The sequence below is a fragment of the Drosophila albomicans genome, chromosome 2R, assembly GCF_009650485.2.
Source record: "Drosophila albomicans strain 15112-1751.03 chromosome 2R, ASM965048v2, whole genome shotgun sequence".
In the NCBI taxonomy this organism is placed as follows: domain Eukaryota; kingdom Metazoa; phylum Arthropoda; class Insecta; order Diptera; family Drosophilidae; genus Drosophila; species Drosophila albomicans.
Window position 1 is genome coordinate 20,057,784 of NC_047631.2, and position 11,193 is coordinate 20,068,976.

The window sequence follows — 11,193 nt, forward strand, 5'->3', positions numbered from 1 at the left end:
TCCAGGCAGGCAGGCAGGCATATGTGCAGATTCAACTAATAACAGTTACCTCACCTCGTCGATGGCAAAGGGGCGTTTTTTCCGCGCTCCTAACTGAGGGTTAGATAACCGGGTTGGGTAATCGCAAAGCAGAGAGAAGGAGGGGGTAACTGATGGAAATCGGAAACAGTGTTTGTGTTGCCAAACACACAATGGCTGTGAATTTTGAGAGCCAGGCTAAAGGGCGTTGCCTCTTCATGTTCTTCTGTGATTGTTATTAAAAAATTATACGAAAAACTGTGCACAATATTGTGTTATTATATTAACACCCGAGAGCGTGTCATAGCCAAAGTCAGAGACCTTCCTTGTTTTGGGCAAATGTGGCCAGCTCAAATTACGGGCTCAAGGCAGCATAATCCCATCGTCCTGCCCTTGCTAACGATCCTATAATAGCCCATTTACGTTAGGGTGTCAAATTTGATTTTTTTGTACCGGAATTCGCAATATTGTATAAAATGTGAAAATCGGAAAATGTTTGCTGCTTGAGCCATTTTTGTGCCACGGCAAATTGTTTGAAATGCGAGCATCCGGTTTTGGTGTTATTTTTGCCAATTTCTGTGCTAATTTCCTAGGAATGCTTTTGGCGTGTGTCAAGTAACAGGGCCAGACACATTGCATATGCAACAAATAGCTGGCCAAATTCGATTACAATTACAAATAAACAATTTGTGCCATCTCATGTGTATCTGGGATCTGCATATGACACCAAACCATCTTGCTACGAGTCACCAAAGAGAATGAGCGTGAGATTGAGGAAACTGAGCTAACAACTTTGGCAGCAGCAACAGGAAAACAAACAAACAGCACAAAAGTTTCTGTGAACTTTTAACAAAATTTCACGTTTCCTTGAATTCACGATACAAGGAGGAGTGTGTATATAGTATATAGGGAGCATTATGCTACTCGGTATTTTATATTTGTTTCGTCCTTTGCTAGCCAGCAGCAACAGCAACAGCATCAGCATCAGCACGTGGAAGATGAAAATGGCTTCCGACTTTGTACGATACTCCTCACTCCTTGCAAATATATTATCGTCGAAGGCGGAAGAGAAGTAAAATGTAATTTCATGGCTCGCTGGGCGACGAGAACGAAATACAAGAGAGTTCAAAGTTTCAGCTTGTAGCGAAGGCTAACAGCGAACAGAGCTCTAGAGATGCTGGCAGGACACACAGGACTTGAAAGACGCCGGAAGTTATTTAATGAGATTTCTTTATGTCAAAGATAAGTCGAAGAAGTCTCTCTCTCTGTGTGTGTTTTTTGCAACTAAGAAAGCAGAAACAATATGCTAAAAGGCGACAAAAACAAACATGAACAACCCACGAGGGTTGTGACTTTATTAACATGACGATGGTGGCGGCGACGGCGGCGGCAACACGGCTGAAAAGGATAAGCGCAGACCGACAATTGTTGCACACACTTGAAATTAAATTAACTTTTTTCTCGCCCCTGTCCACTTTGGAGTGGCTGCTGCTGTTGCTGCTGCGTCGCTCGCTTTTGTTCAAATGCCTGCCGCTGACAGTTCCAAATGGAAAGCGTTTTGGAGCTGGACCGCAACCTGGAGCTGTAGCTGTAGTTATAGCTGTTGCCGGAGCCGGGGTCTTTACGCTTTTGGTTGCCTGCTGTACCGAGCAAACCAAAAAAGAAAAAAAAGAAGAAGACCTTTCAAAATAGAGACAATGTTCGGCGGACAGTCTGATGCGTTCCCTCTTCGATGATTGCTCAAATATTGTCTTTGGTCGCGCTGCAAGACGCAAAAACATAAAACACAAGTTCAACTGCGCAACAACAGCAACAGCAGCAGCAGCAGCAGCAGCAGCAACAACAACTACAATAATAATCATAAAACGTAAAACAAACAAATCGCAATCGGAATGAATGAATGAGGCAATGACGCAAGGAAATCTCATTAGCCGCGTGTCTTCAAGTTTCATTTTTAATTTTGAACAATTTTTTCTTTTTGTTATCTCTCTACCTTCAACCACAAAGATCTTTGTATACAACGCGAGTGTATGTGGTTTTTTCGGTGGTCTTGATCAAATAATTTTGCGGCCAATGCATGGCAAATATTTGTCAACATTTTAAGGCACTTTTCTTTTGTCTCTCAATCTGACTGTCTGCCGGAATGGTGTATGGTAAGTGCCCCTCCAAGCCCCTACTGCACATGCTGTATATACCTTTTGTCACTGTCTCGACATCGACATCTGAATCAGAAGCAGTTCATCGTAACTTGCAGCCTGCTGCTCACTTGAGCACTTGAGTCGGAGTCTCGGTCTTCGCCCCGTCTTCGCTGTCGGAGGCATCAAAAGCAAAGAGACATGGTCAACAGCAGCAGGCAAGCGAAGTAGCAAGTAGCAATGATCCCCAAGTGATTTCAACTTTCGTCATCAGCAACCTTCTCCATGACCATCATCATCATCATCTTCGTCATCAGCACTTTGCATTTAAAGCAACTACAAGTAACGGCTACTTATATTTGTGTTACACTGTGTTGGGAAGCCAATTGCCATTCGCATCTAACCATCTTCAAGATGATCAAGTTTAGCCACACGATGTTTGTAACTTCAAATGAAAGGCATGTGTGGCAATACTCTACTAATGATCAGAGAGGAAAGAACTAGTTTCAGATACATTTTGCAGCTCTAATTAAAGAAGACAATTGAATTATCAAGAGATTAGTTAAAAATTAAATGTATAAATAGGGAATATAAAACAAAATCTTTGCAATAACACAAGTACTTCTTATGGAAAGAACTAGTTTCATATTCATTTTGGATTTGTGATTAAATAAAACAATTGAATTAAAAAAAATTCTGTAATTTTAAAAGAATTGAAATTCAAAAACAACTTTAATATGTTTTAAGATATTTGTAAAATACACATTGAGATTACTTGAATGGTGAAACTCGCTTTCATTCATTATAACATATAAAAATGTTCAACAAAGTATTTTTTTTAAGTCTGTTAATACTTTCGTATATTCCACTTAAGTAAGTTGGCATTCTTAGAAAAATTGCAAAATAAATAAACTAAACTTAAACTATAAACTAAGCTGCGGATGAGGGCATATCACATTCATCTTGCCGCTATAAAATATCTTTCATTTTTTTTTTCTTTACTGAACTCTGTTTTTGTTGTTATTTATTGTTGTTAAACACAGTTTGTTGCTGGCTACTGGTTACTGATTGATGCCTTGACTGCGGCAGTCGACGATGATTACGAGTATTGTTTGTATTGAACGATGCCGCCGTCGTCATTGCCGCTGCTCCCCCCCTGTGGATGCCTCCATGGAGCTCTGTGTTGGAGACGAGCTCATGCATGAAGAGTGGCGGCCAAGTCGACGACATAATGGACATGTTTCAGCTTTTGTTGGCTGAAGAAGTTGTCAGTGCGGTCCAACTGATTTGCATATTTGGCCCCCAGTAAAAACACTTTTTAAGTGGCCACCCAGCAGCAGCAGCAGCACACAACACATTTCTAGTTGCGTGTGCGAGTGTGTGTGTGTGTGTGCGAGCGTGTGGACTTTAAACAAAGTTAAAATATGAGAAATTGGCTCCACGCTGAAAACTGGTAGCAACAACTACAACTACAACTACAACAACGACGACGACGACAACAACAAATAAAAACCAACAGATTCTAGCCATTTACAGTTGCCAACGAGCGAATGCGCGTGAGAGCAAGAAAGCGAGAGCCACTGAGTGAGAGAGAGCAAGCAAGGTTGTCCTTGTGCTGCTCTCACACACACACTCACCGCATACAGCTTTGCTGCTCCTCTCTTCAGTTTGGAAACTTGTTTCTTTTGCGCCAGCCAACTGCCAAATACAACATTGTAGCCGCTTTGTGTTTTCATTGTGTGCGTTGCTATGTGTGACGCACTGTGCGTGTATGTGTGAACAGTAACTCCGCCTTTGCGTGTAGGCGGAGTCTGTACGAAGAGCGCAAAACGTGCAGCGCACAGTAAAGAGAGAGCTAGAGATTGAGAGAGCGCAATGTGCGCAGAGCTTTTAAAATGTCGCCGATTCGTTCGCACACGTGACTTTTGCTTTACTACTTGTATTTGTTTGTTGCTGCTGCTTTTGCTGCAGCTGCTGGCGGCGTCGTCGCCGTCGCAGTTTGTTTCAATTGCAATAATTTTGTAACATTCTAATAGGCCAATACGACCCACTGGCGCCGCCATTGCCTCCACAACTCCCCCTGCCATCATCATGGCATGTCTTATGTACAAACAACTTTAAGTTGTGCGCTATGGCAGCTGGAAAATACCCGGAGCGGCGATAGTTATCGTTAACTATCGAAAGGAATAGATTGCAAGCATTATAAATAAAATCTTTTGTGGGAATAGGAATATAATAAATTGAAGAATAGGAATAAAAATAAATGAAAACAGTGCTAAAGTATAAGGAAGTTAAAAAAAAGATACAAAGCCAGTACTGTTTCATATTTAACTGAAAATATTGTTATATAAAATGAACTTTAGCTTATTTTTATAGAGTGATATACTTAATATGTGTTCTTTAATTAATTGATGCTATAAGCAATACTATACAACTATTGAAGACCTAAGGCTACTGTTTTTCTACTTCCCCATGCATAATATGTAATATATTATTACACACATACATAAATATAATATTTATATATGTACTTATATATATTATATTATTAAACGAAATGTACATGAAATATTCGAATGAATATATAATTATTAGTAACTTAAAATTAAAACTAGGCTACTTTACATTTTTTTAAATTGTGATTTCTATGCTTTCTTGACTATTATAATGTATCAATTCAAATTTGTAATCTTAAAATATGTTTAAGCTACTTTAAACTTTTTTAATTTGTGATTTCTATGCTTTCTTGACTATTATAATGTATCAATTCAAATTTGTAATATTAAAATATGTTTAAGCTACTTTAAATATTTTTTAATTTATGATTTCTTGATTATTAAAAATTATCAATTAAAAAATTTAAAAATGTAACCTAAAAAAATGTTTATGCTTTTCAGTAATTAAATAACAAACTGTTAAATGTACACTAAAATTTTCCACTACAAAAAAGAACTGAAAGCTGATTTGTACTTAATCAACTGATCAAATAATTCCCCTTCCTGCAGCTATAACATTATTCACATCAAATGATTAACAGATCTGGAATTTATGGCATATGATTTAAAATTGTATTTGGGGGTGCGTTGTGCTGAACATTTCATAAATATAAACAATAAACAATGATTGTTATTTAGCGTTCTAAGTCGGCTGCCGTTCCCCCTTTTATGAGCAGCTGCAAATGAATAGAAAAGTGGCAACATGCCAACCAAACCAAAAAAACAAGCTTTAACATTGCGAATGATTCCTGCGTCCCTTCAACGTTGACCTCCTCATAAGTTTCGCCAGCTCTCTAAACGTTGATGCCCTTTCTGCCGCAGGCTCTTAATACATAAGCAAAGGCAAAGGCAAAGCAAAGCAACAAATACACAGTTGTATGCCAACTGTGTCAGTTGTGTCTCACAGTAAGTGTGTGTGTGTGTGTGTGTGTGTGTGTGTGTGTGTGTGTGTGTGTGTGTGTATCGCCTACGCTGCCATGCCAACCAGCAGCGAGGTCGCATCGCTGCTGCGACGCAACAACGTTTTTGGTTGGCTGTTCCATTAAAACGAAGCTCTCACACACACACAGTTAAAGCTACAACAAAAAATAAATAAATAAACAGCAGCAGCAAAAAAGAAATTGTGAAACAAAAGCAACAAAGAAAATGAAAGAAACCTCAAACAACCACCAGCTGGCTGAGGCAATAATATGAGCTACACCAACAACAGCAACACCACCACCACCACCACCGCTAGCAGCCAGCAGCAACAGCAGCAGCTAAACAACCACAGCCAACCAAACCCTCTACATTGCTCATACGCCGCGTCTGCCGCAGTCGTCGTCGTCGTCGCTGTCGTTCGCTCGCCTCGAGTGCACAAATTTGTATACAGTACCAAATTAGATTTTGAAACTTTTTTCTTAATTGCTGCTGCCGTTCTCTGCTGCCAGCGTCGACGACACAGTCGGCGTCAACGCCAACGCAGGCAGCGCCACAAAAAAAGGTGGTGGCAACAAAACACACACACACACTCTCTCTTTGAATGTCCCATTTACGCTGCTCTTGCATGTATTTGCAACCCTCGTTGTGTGTGTGTGAGTGCGGCTTTTGTATTGGTAAATTGTTGCCGCTTGCCGCCATTTGCCCTGATGCTGTTGCTGCTGTTTCTTCTGCTGCTGTCAGCGCTCTGTTGTGGCTGCTGCTTGCTTTAGATTTAAGCAAAAGTTGATTCAGTTGCAATCGAGTGCTCCGTGTGACATGTTCGTCAGTCAAAGCGTAGCGCGTTGTTTCTCGTCGTGAATGTGAAACGAGAATTCTTTAACAATATTGAATATTACAATTTATTACAAAGCATGCGATGCGCATAAAACACAAATTGCAGCAAACCAAACGCAATTGCTTATGACAAAATATTAATAAAAAACAAAGCAAATTTAAAACTACTCTCAAGAAGAGCAAAGTGCCAGTGAGTGTGCGTGTGTGTGTGTGTTTGTTCGAGTCGTGTGATGAGTTTGCCGTCGGGTGTGGACATGCAGAATCTTATGTCCCAGCATCCAGTGCTGGGCGCCTTGCCGCCCGCATTCTTTCTTCGCGCCGCCTCCGAGCGCTATCAACGCACTCCCAAATGCGCACGTTGTCGCAATCATGGCGTGGTAAGTTCACTTGGATACACTTGCCACACGTTCAGCATTGATCAATCATGCATTTTTTCCGGTTGCAGGTCAGCGCCTTAAAGGGTCACAAACGCTATTGCCGCTGGCGAGATTGTGTTTGCGCCAAGTGCACGCTGATTGCGGAGCGTCAACGTGTGATGGCTGCACAGGTGGGTTGACAGCGAATTGTTTCTGGCAAGCGCATAGTCATCTAATCTGCTAGTTTTCCGCTTCCATTGGCTTTCAGGTTGCGCTGCGACGTCAACAGGCGCAGGAGGAGAACGAGGCACGTGAGCTGGGATTGCTTTACACCTCGGTGCCCGGGTCGGGTCAACAGAATGGCAGCGATAGCGTCACGCCCACCTCACACAGTCCACAGCCACAACATGGTGCCGGCGGCGGTGGCGGCGGAGGTGCTGCGGCTGCCACACAGAATGGCGTCTTTCATGGTGGTATTCCGTCGCCACCCAGCGATGGTTACGAGGCAAGTTCGACGCCCAGTCATCATCAGCAACATCAGCAACAGCAGCAACATCAACAGCATCAAGCACAGCAACATCGTCAGTCGTCGACGTCGTCGCAGCATTACAATGGCAATGAATCCGACACGGATGGACGCACACGATCCGAGCATCTGAGCGTGGGCTTCTCGCCGACGCGCACCGAGCTGGACGAGAGTCCTGGTAAGTCCTATGAAATTATGTATTGTATTTTAATGCGCTGTTTGCTTCACAAGCTGTTGCTGCAGCTGATGTGTGACATTTACCTGCCCCCCCTTTCCCCCATTTGTCCCCACAAAAACCTAAGAAAAATACCAGCATAATTTTTTCATTTTATTTTCATTTTCAATTGTCAAAAGCGCAACGGCGCATAAAGTGCCACACTCCGCGTAAGCATGTGTGTGTTTGCTTGACTCCTTAAGTGTGTGTGTGTGAGAGTGTATGGGAGTGTGTGTGTTTGCAGTCTAGGTGTTGTTAACACAAAGCTTTTCCAACGAAGGCGCTGCTTCGCACTTGGCTAAATGCTTTGCTAAGGGTCTGTGATTTAAATTCGAGTAAAAGGGCAAAAGTTGCAACAATTAAAGAGCCTCGTCTTAATAAAAACAGCAGTTAACAAGCAAGGTTGTTTGGTGTGGTATTTAAAAAGGTTTATTCCCCAATAATATGTGTAGGTTTTCTTTTGAATATAAACTCAAATTTTAAAGGTCTCGCTTAGAGTTTTGTAGAATGAGGATGTCGCACAGGATTTTGCTATAGAGCGACAATTTTGAACATGAAATTTAAATTAAAAGAAATACGCATTATAGGCTGAATTTTGCTACAAAATATAATGTTAATTTACAGAAAGTAAATAAGCTATATTTTTTAAACTATCTTTTTAAGCTAAATCTTGAACAAATATTATATCAAGTCATGTTTGCTAAATTAAAACAAGTTTATTTTTTTCGAATTTTATTTTGTTATTCAAACATGTTTCTAACTAAAAGCATCAGCTCATAATTAGATATTGGACTTTATAACGCTACCGACACAACTAACATTTAAATCTGATATTCTCTCTGTACTGTAAATCTTTACTTTTTGGAGCTTACGTTACTTTCTAAAATAGACATCGATATTATATATTAACTAACTAATATTGAGGGAACAAAATATGTTCAAATCCATAAAAATAATGTAAATTTATTTTTAATTATCAAACCCGCAATTTTATAAATTAACATTCAAGAAACTATTACTCAATGGTATTAACAAAAGGTTTCTTGATAAATTTCCTCCACAACTTCCTTCAATTAAAAATATTGTGATTTTTGATTTCCATGAACTACTCACCCCATAAAACGTAGCATTATTTATGCGGGCCAGACTCGACTTTGAATATTCAGGCAAAGCAAACTCAAACTCGAATCGAAAAGCAAACTCACAAATCGACAGCCTTTCAGAGCTGTTGTAATAACATTATTATATGACCTTAAAGACACATATTAGCAACCTTCAGATGTCGTGTCATATAATCATCCCCATTTATTGAGCTCGAACAGTTTCCAAAGCCTATCAATAGATACTTAGGCAGTCAATGGGCCAATTTTGGATGTAGATTACATCGTCAGGTTTTGCTTTTTGTTTTTCTTTTTCTGTAAGACAATTCCAAGCTGAGGGCGTAACACGAGAATCTCTTTCTTGTGTGTGTTTTATGGACTCCTTTTATTTTTGGTTGTTGATTTGTGTTTCGAGAAAGGAAAACACGCAAGGATTCTCACGCGAATCAATCGCAACCTGTCCATTTTAAGTAGTGCACTGTTTATTTGCACTGAAATCCAAGACGATTTTACGCTTGAGTTTTCATCAAAAATAAAAATCGAGGTTGTAGCTGGAGCCAGGTGTCCGTTTTGTCCCGGAATGTAGCCGAATACCGAGGGTTAAAAAAAAAACAAGGCACACACAGATCTCGACAGGGCGCAACTTAATTAAATTTTCACTGCGGCTTCTCGTCAACTGCAAAATCAAATAGACAACAACGAACAAAAAAATATCGTATAACTTGTTTCATTTCGGAGCACAGGTTGCTGCAGTCTCTATAAGGTTCTCTTTTCCGGGGGTTCTCGAGGTTGGCATGTCAACGAACCCTCTCCACCAAAAAAACAACCAAAGTACCAATCTTTGCTGTTTGCGATTCCTTTGATTACATTTTGTGTGTGTGTTTTATTTGATTTACAATTCGATACTTTTATTTGTTTTGCGCTGTGAAGTGAAAAACCGCACAGTTTTCCCACAACTACCTGAGACTCATCTCCCAATTTTGTTCTCTCTTCATTCACTTTACAGTTTCGAAGCGTGGCGCCGCCTTGTCAAATGAAACCGATCAAGATACAGGCTCCGAGTCCGGTTCACCGAGCAGTCCACGGCCCAAGGTAGCCGGACTGTTTAATCTGACTTCCAGTCTGTCGCCCGCACGCACCGGTCCGCCCAGCTCACCCGAGTCCGATCTGGACGTGGACTCGGCGCCCGACGAGGCGACCCCAGAGAACCTCAGCCTGAAGAAAGAGGACAGCAACTCGCCGCCAAACACACCCGCCGAGAATCTGCATTTGTTGCGCTCCTTTGGCAACGGACACGCTCAGGGCTTTATGCCCTATCATCACACGCAGTTCCTGGCGGCCGCTGGTCTCCCGGCTCATCATCCGGCAGCGCAGTCGCAGTTGCAGCAACAGCATTTGGCCCAGCAGCATCCGCAGCATCAACAGCAGCAACATCAGCAACAGCAGCAGCAGCAGCAACGTTCCCCCATCGATGTGCTGATGCGTGTGTTTCCCAATCGTCGGCGCAGCGATGTGGAGCAGCTGATGCAACGCTTTCGCGGCGATGTCCTTCAGGCCATGGAATGCATGCTCGCTGGCGAGGATCTGACGCAAACGCCGCCACCGCCGCAGGTCCCTCCATCGCCGCCGTTTCCCATGAAGTCCGCCTTCTCGCCGCTTGTGCCGCCCGCTGTCTTTGGTTCGCCCACGCATCCGCATCGCTATCATCCGTTCATGCAGGCGCATGCCAAACGCTTCCTTTCCGCTCCATACGCGGGCACGGGCTATTTGCCCGGCGTGCTCAGCACGGCGGATATCGAACAATCGGAATCGAATGGCGCCGGCGGCATTGCCATGGATCGCAGCAGCAACGCGGGTGACTCTCAGGATTGAGGCTCTGCTGTCGACGTCGTCTTCCGGCCCTTTGAGCCGTAGCTCCTTTGCCATATGGATTAGGTTTATTGTGAACACACTTCCGTTTTTAGGGAAATCGAAATCGAAACCGAATCGTAGCCTAGCAATTGGTTTTCTTTAGTTCGTAAGCATTGTAACACTTGGCTATACTTGTATCCATAGATTCTACTTCCTTCCTCCCTCTATGTAAGTGTATTCCCCCGCCCCTCCCCAGTCTAAAGTGTAAACTCAGAAGTATTGTACCATACGTTAAGAGCAACTCTAAGATACGATTAGATCAAATTAACATTATTATTGAGATTATTGTGTAAAGTACCACATACTAAATATACTATACATACTATATATATATATAACTATTGAGATACCTATGTATATGTACCATATACCGCACACATACAAATGCATACAATACATATATATGTATACATATATCGTACTATGTATTTAGATAATACATTTCAAACACTGTGTTAAAGTATTTAATAAATTCAACAAACAAATTCAATAAATCGAATTACAAGACAACTTTATTGTTTTCGACTCTTGGGATAATTATGATCGTTCTTTGGAAGTATCAATTTCAGGAAGTGAAAATCGCCTAAAGTTGAAGAAAATTAATGATAATAGTTGGATAATTGAGTTGCGGTTTTGTGGTGTATCAATTTCAGGATGTGTAAATCAATGTTTATGATGATTGA

General features: G+C 41.5%; 1 protein-coding gene across 2 annotated transcripts; it reads left to right on the forward strand.

The window, feature by feature from the left end:
• The first annotated feature begins 6,541 nt into the window (after positions 1-6,541).
• Positions 6,542-10,703, forward strand: LOC117574006 (doublesex- and mab-3-related transcription factor A2). Of its 2 annotated transcripts, none has more exons than XM_052006440.1 (4): positions 6,542-6,780; positions 6,849-6,950; positions 7,004-7,463; positions 9,606-10,703. In XM_052006440.1, the coding sequence occupies exons 1-4, from the start codon at positions 6,634-6,636 to the stop codon at positions 10,469-10,471; spliced, it is 1,575 nt and encodes a 524-aa protein (XP_051862400.1). In that variant the 5' UTR covers positions 6,542-6,633; the 3' UTR covers positions 10,472-10,703. The 2 variants fall into 2 exon arrangements, with proteins under 2 accessions (XP_051862400.1, XP_034113472.1); XM_034257581.2 differs by having other exon boundaries at positions 6,543-6,780; positions 7,028-7,463.
• Positions 10,704-11,193: the final 490 nt, after the last annotated feature.

What these genes read in the sequence shown, in the direction of transcription:
- LOC117574006 (XM_052006440.1), top strand. Translation starts at nt 6,634, where the DNA reads ATGAGTTTGCCGTCGGGTGTGGACATGCAGAATCTTATGTCCCAGCAT. An exon ending in GTTGTCGCAATCATGGCGTG is followed by an intron (nt 6,781 to 6,848) that starts GTAAGTTCACTT and finishes TTCCGGTTGCAG; the next exon opens with GTCAGCGCCTTAAAGGGTCA. An exon ending in CGAGCTGGACGAGAGTCCTG is followed by an intron (nt 7,464 to 9,605) that starts GTAAGTCCTATG and finishes TTCACTTTACAG; the next exon opens with TTTCGAAGCGTGGCGCCGCC.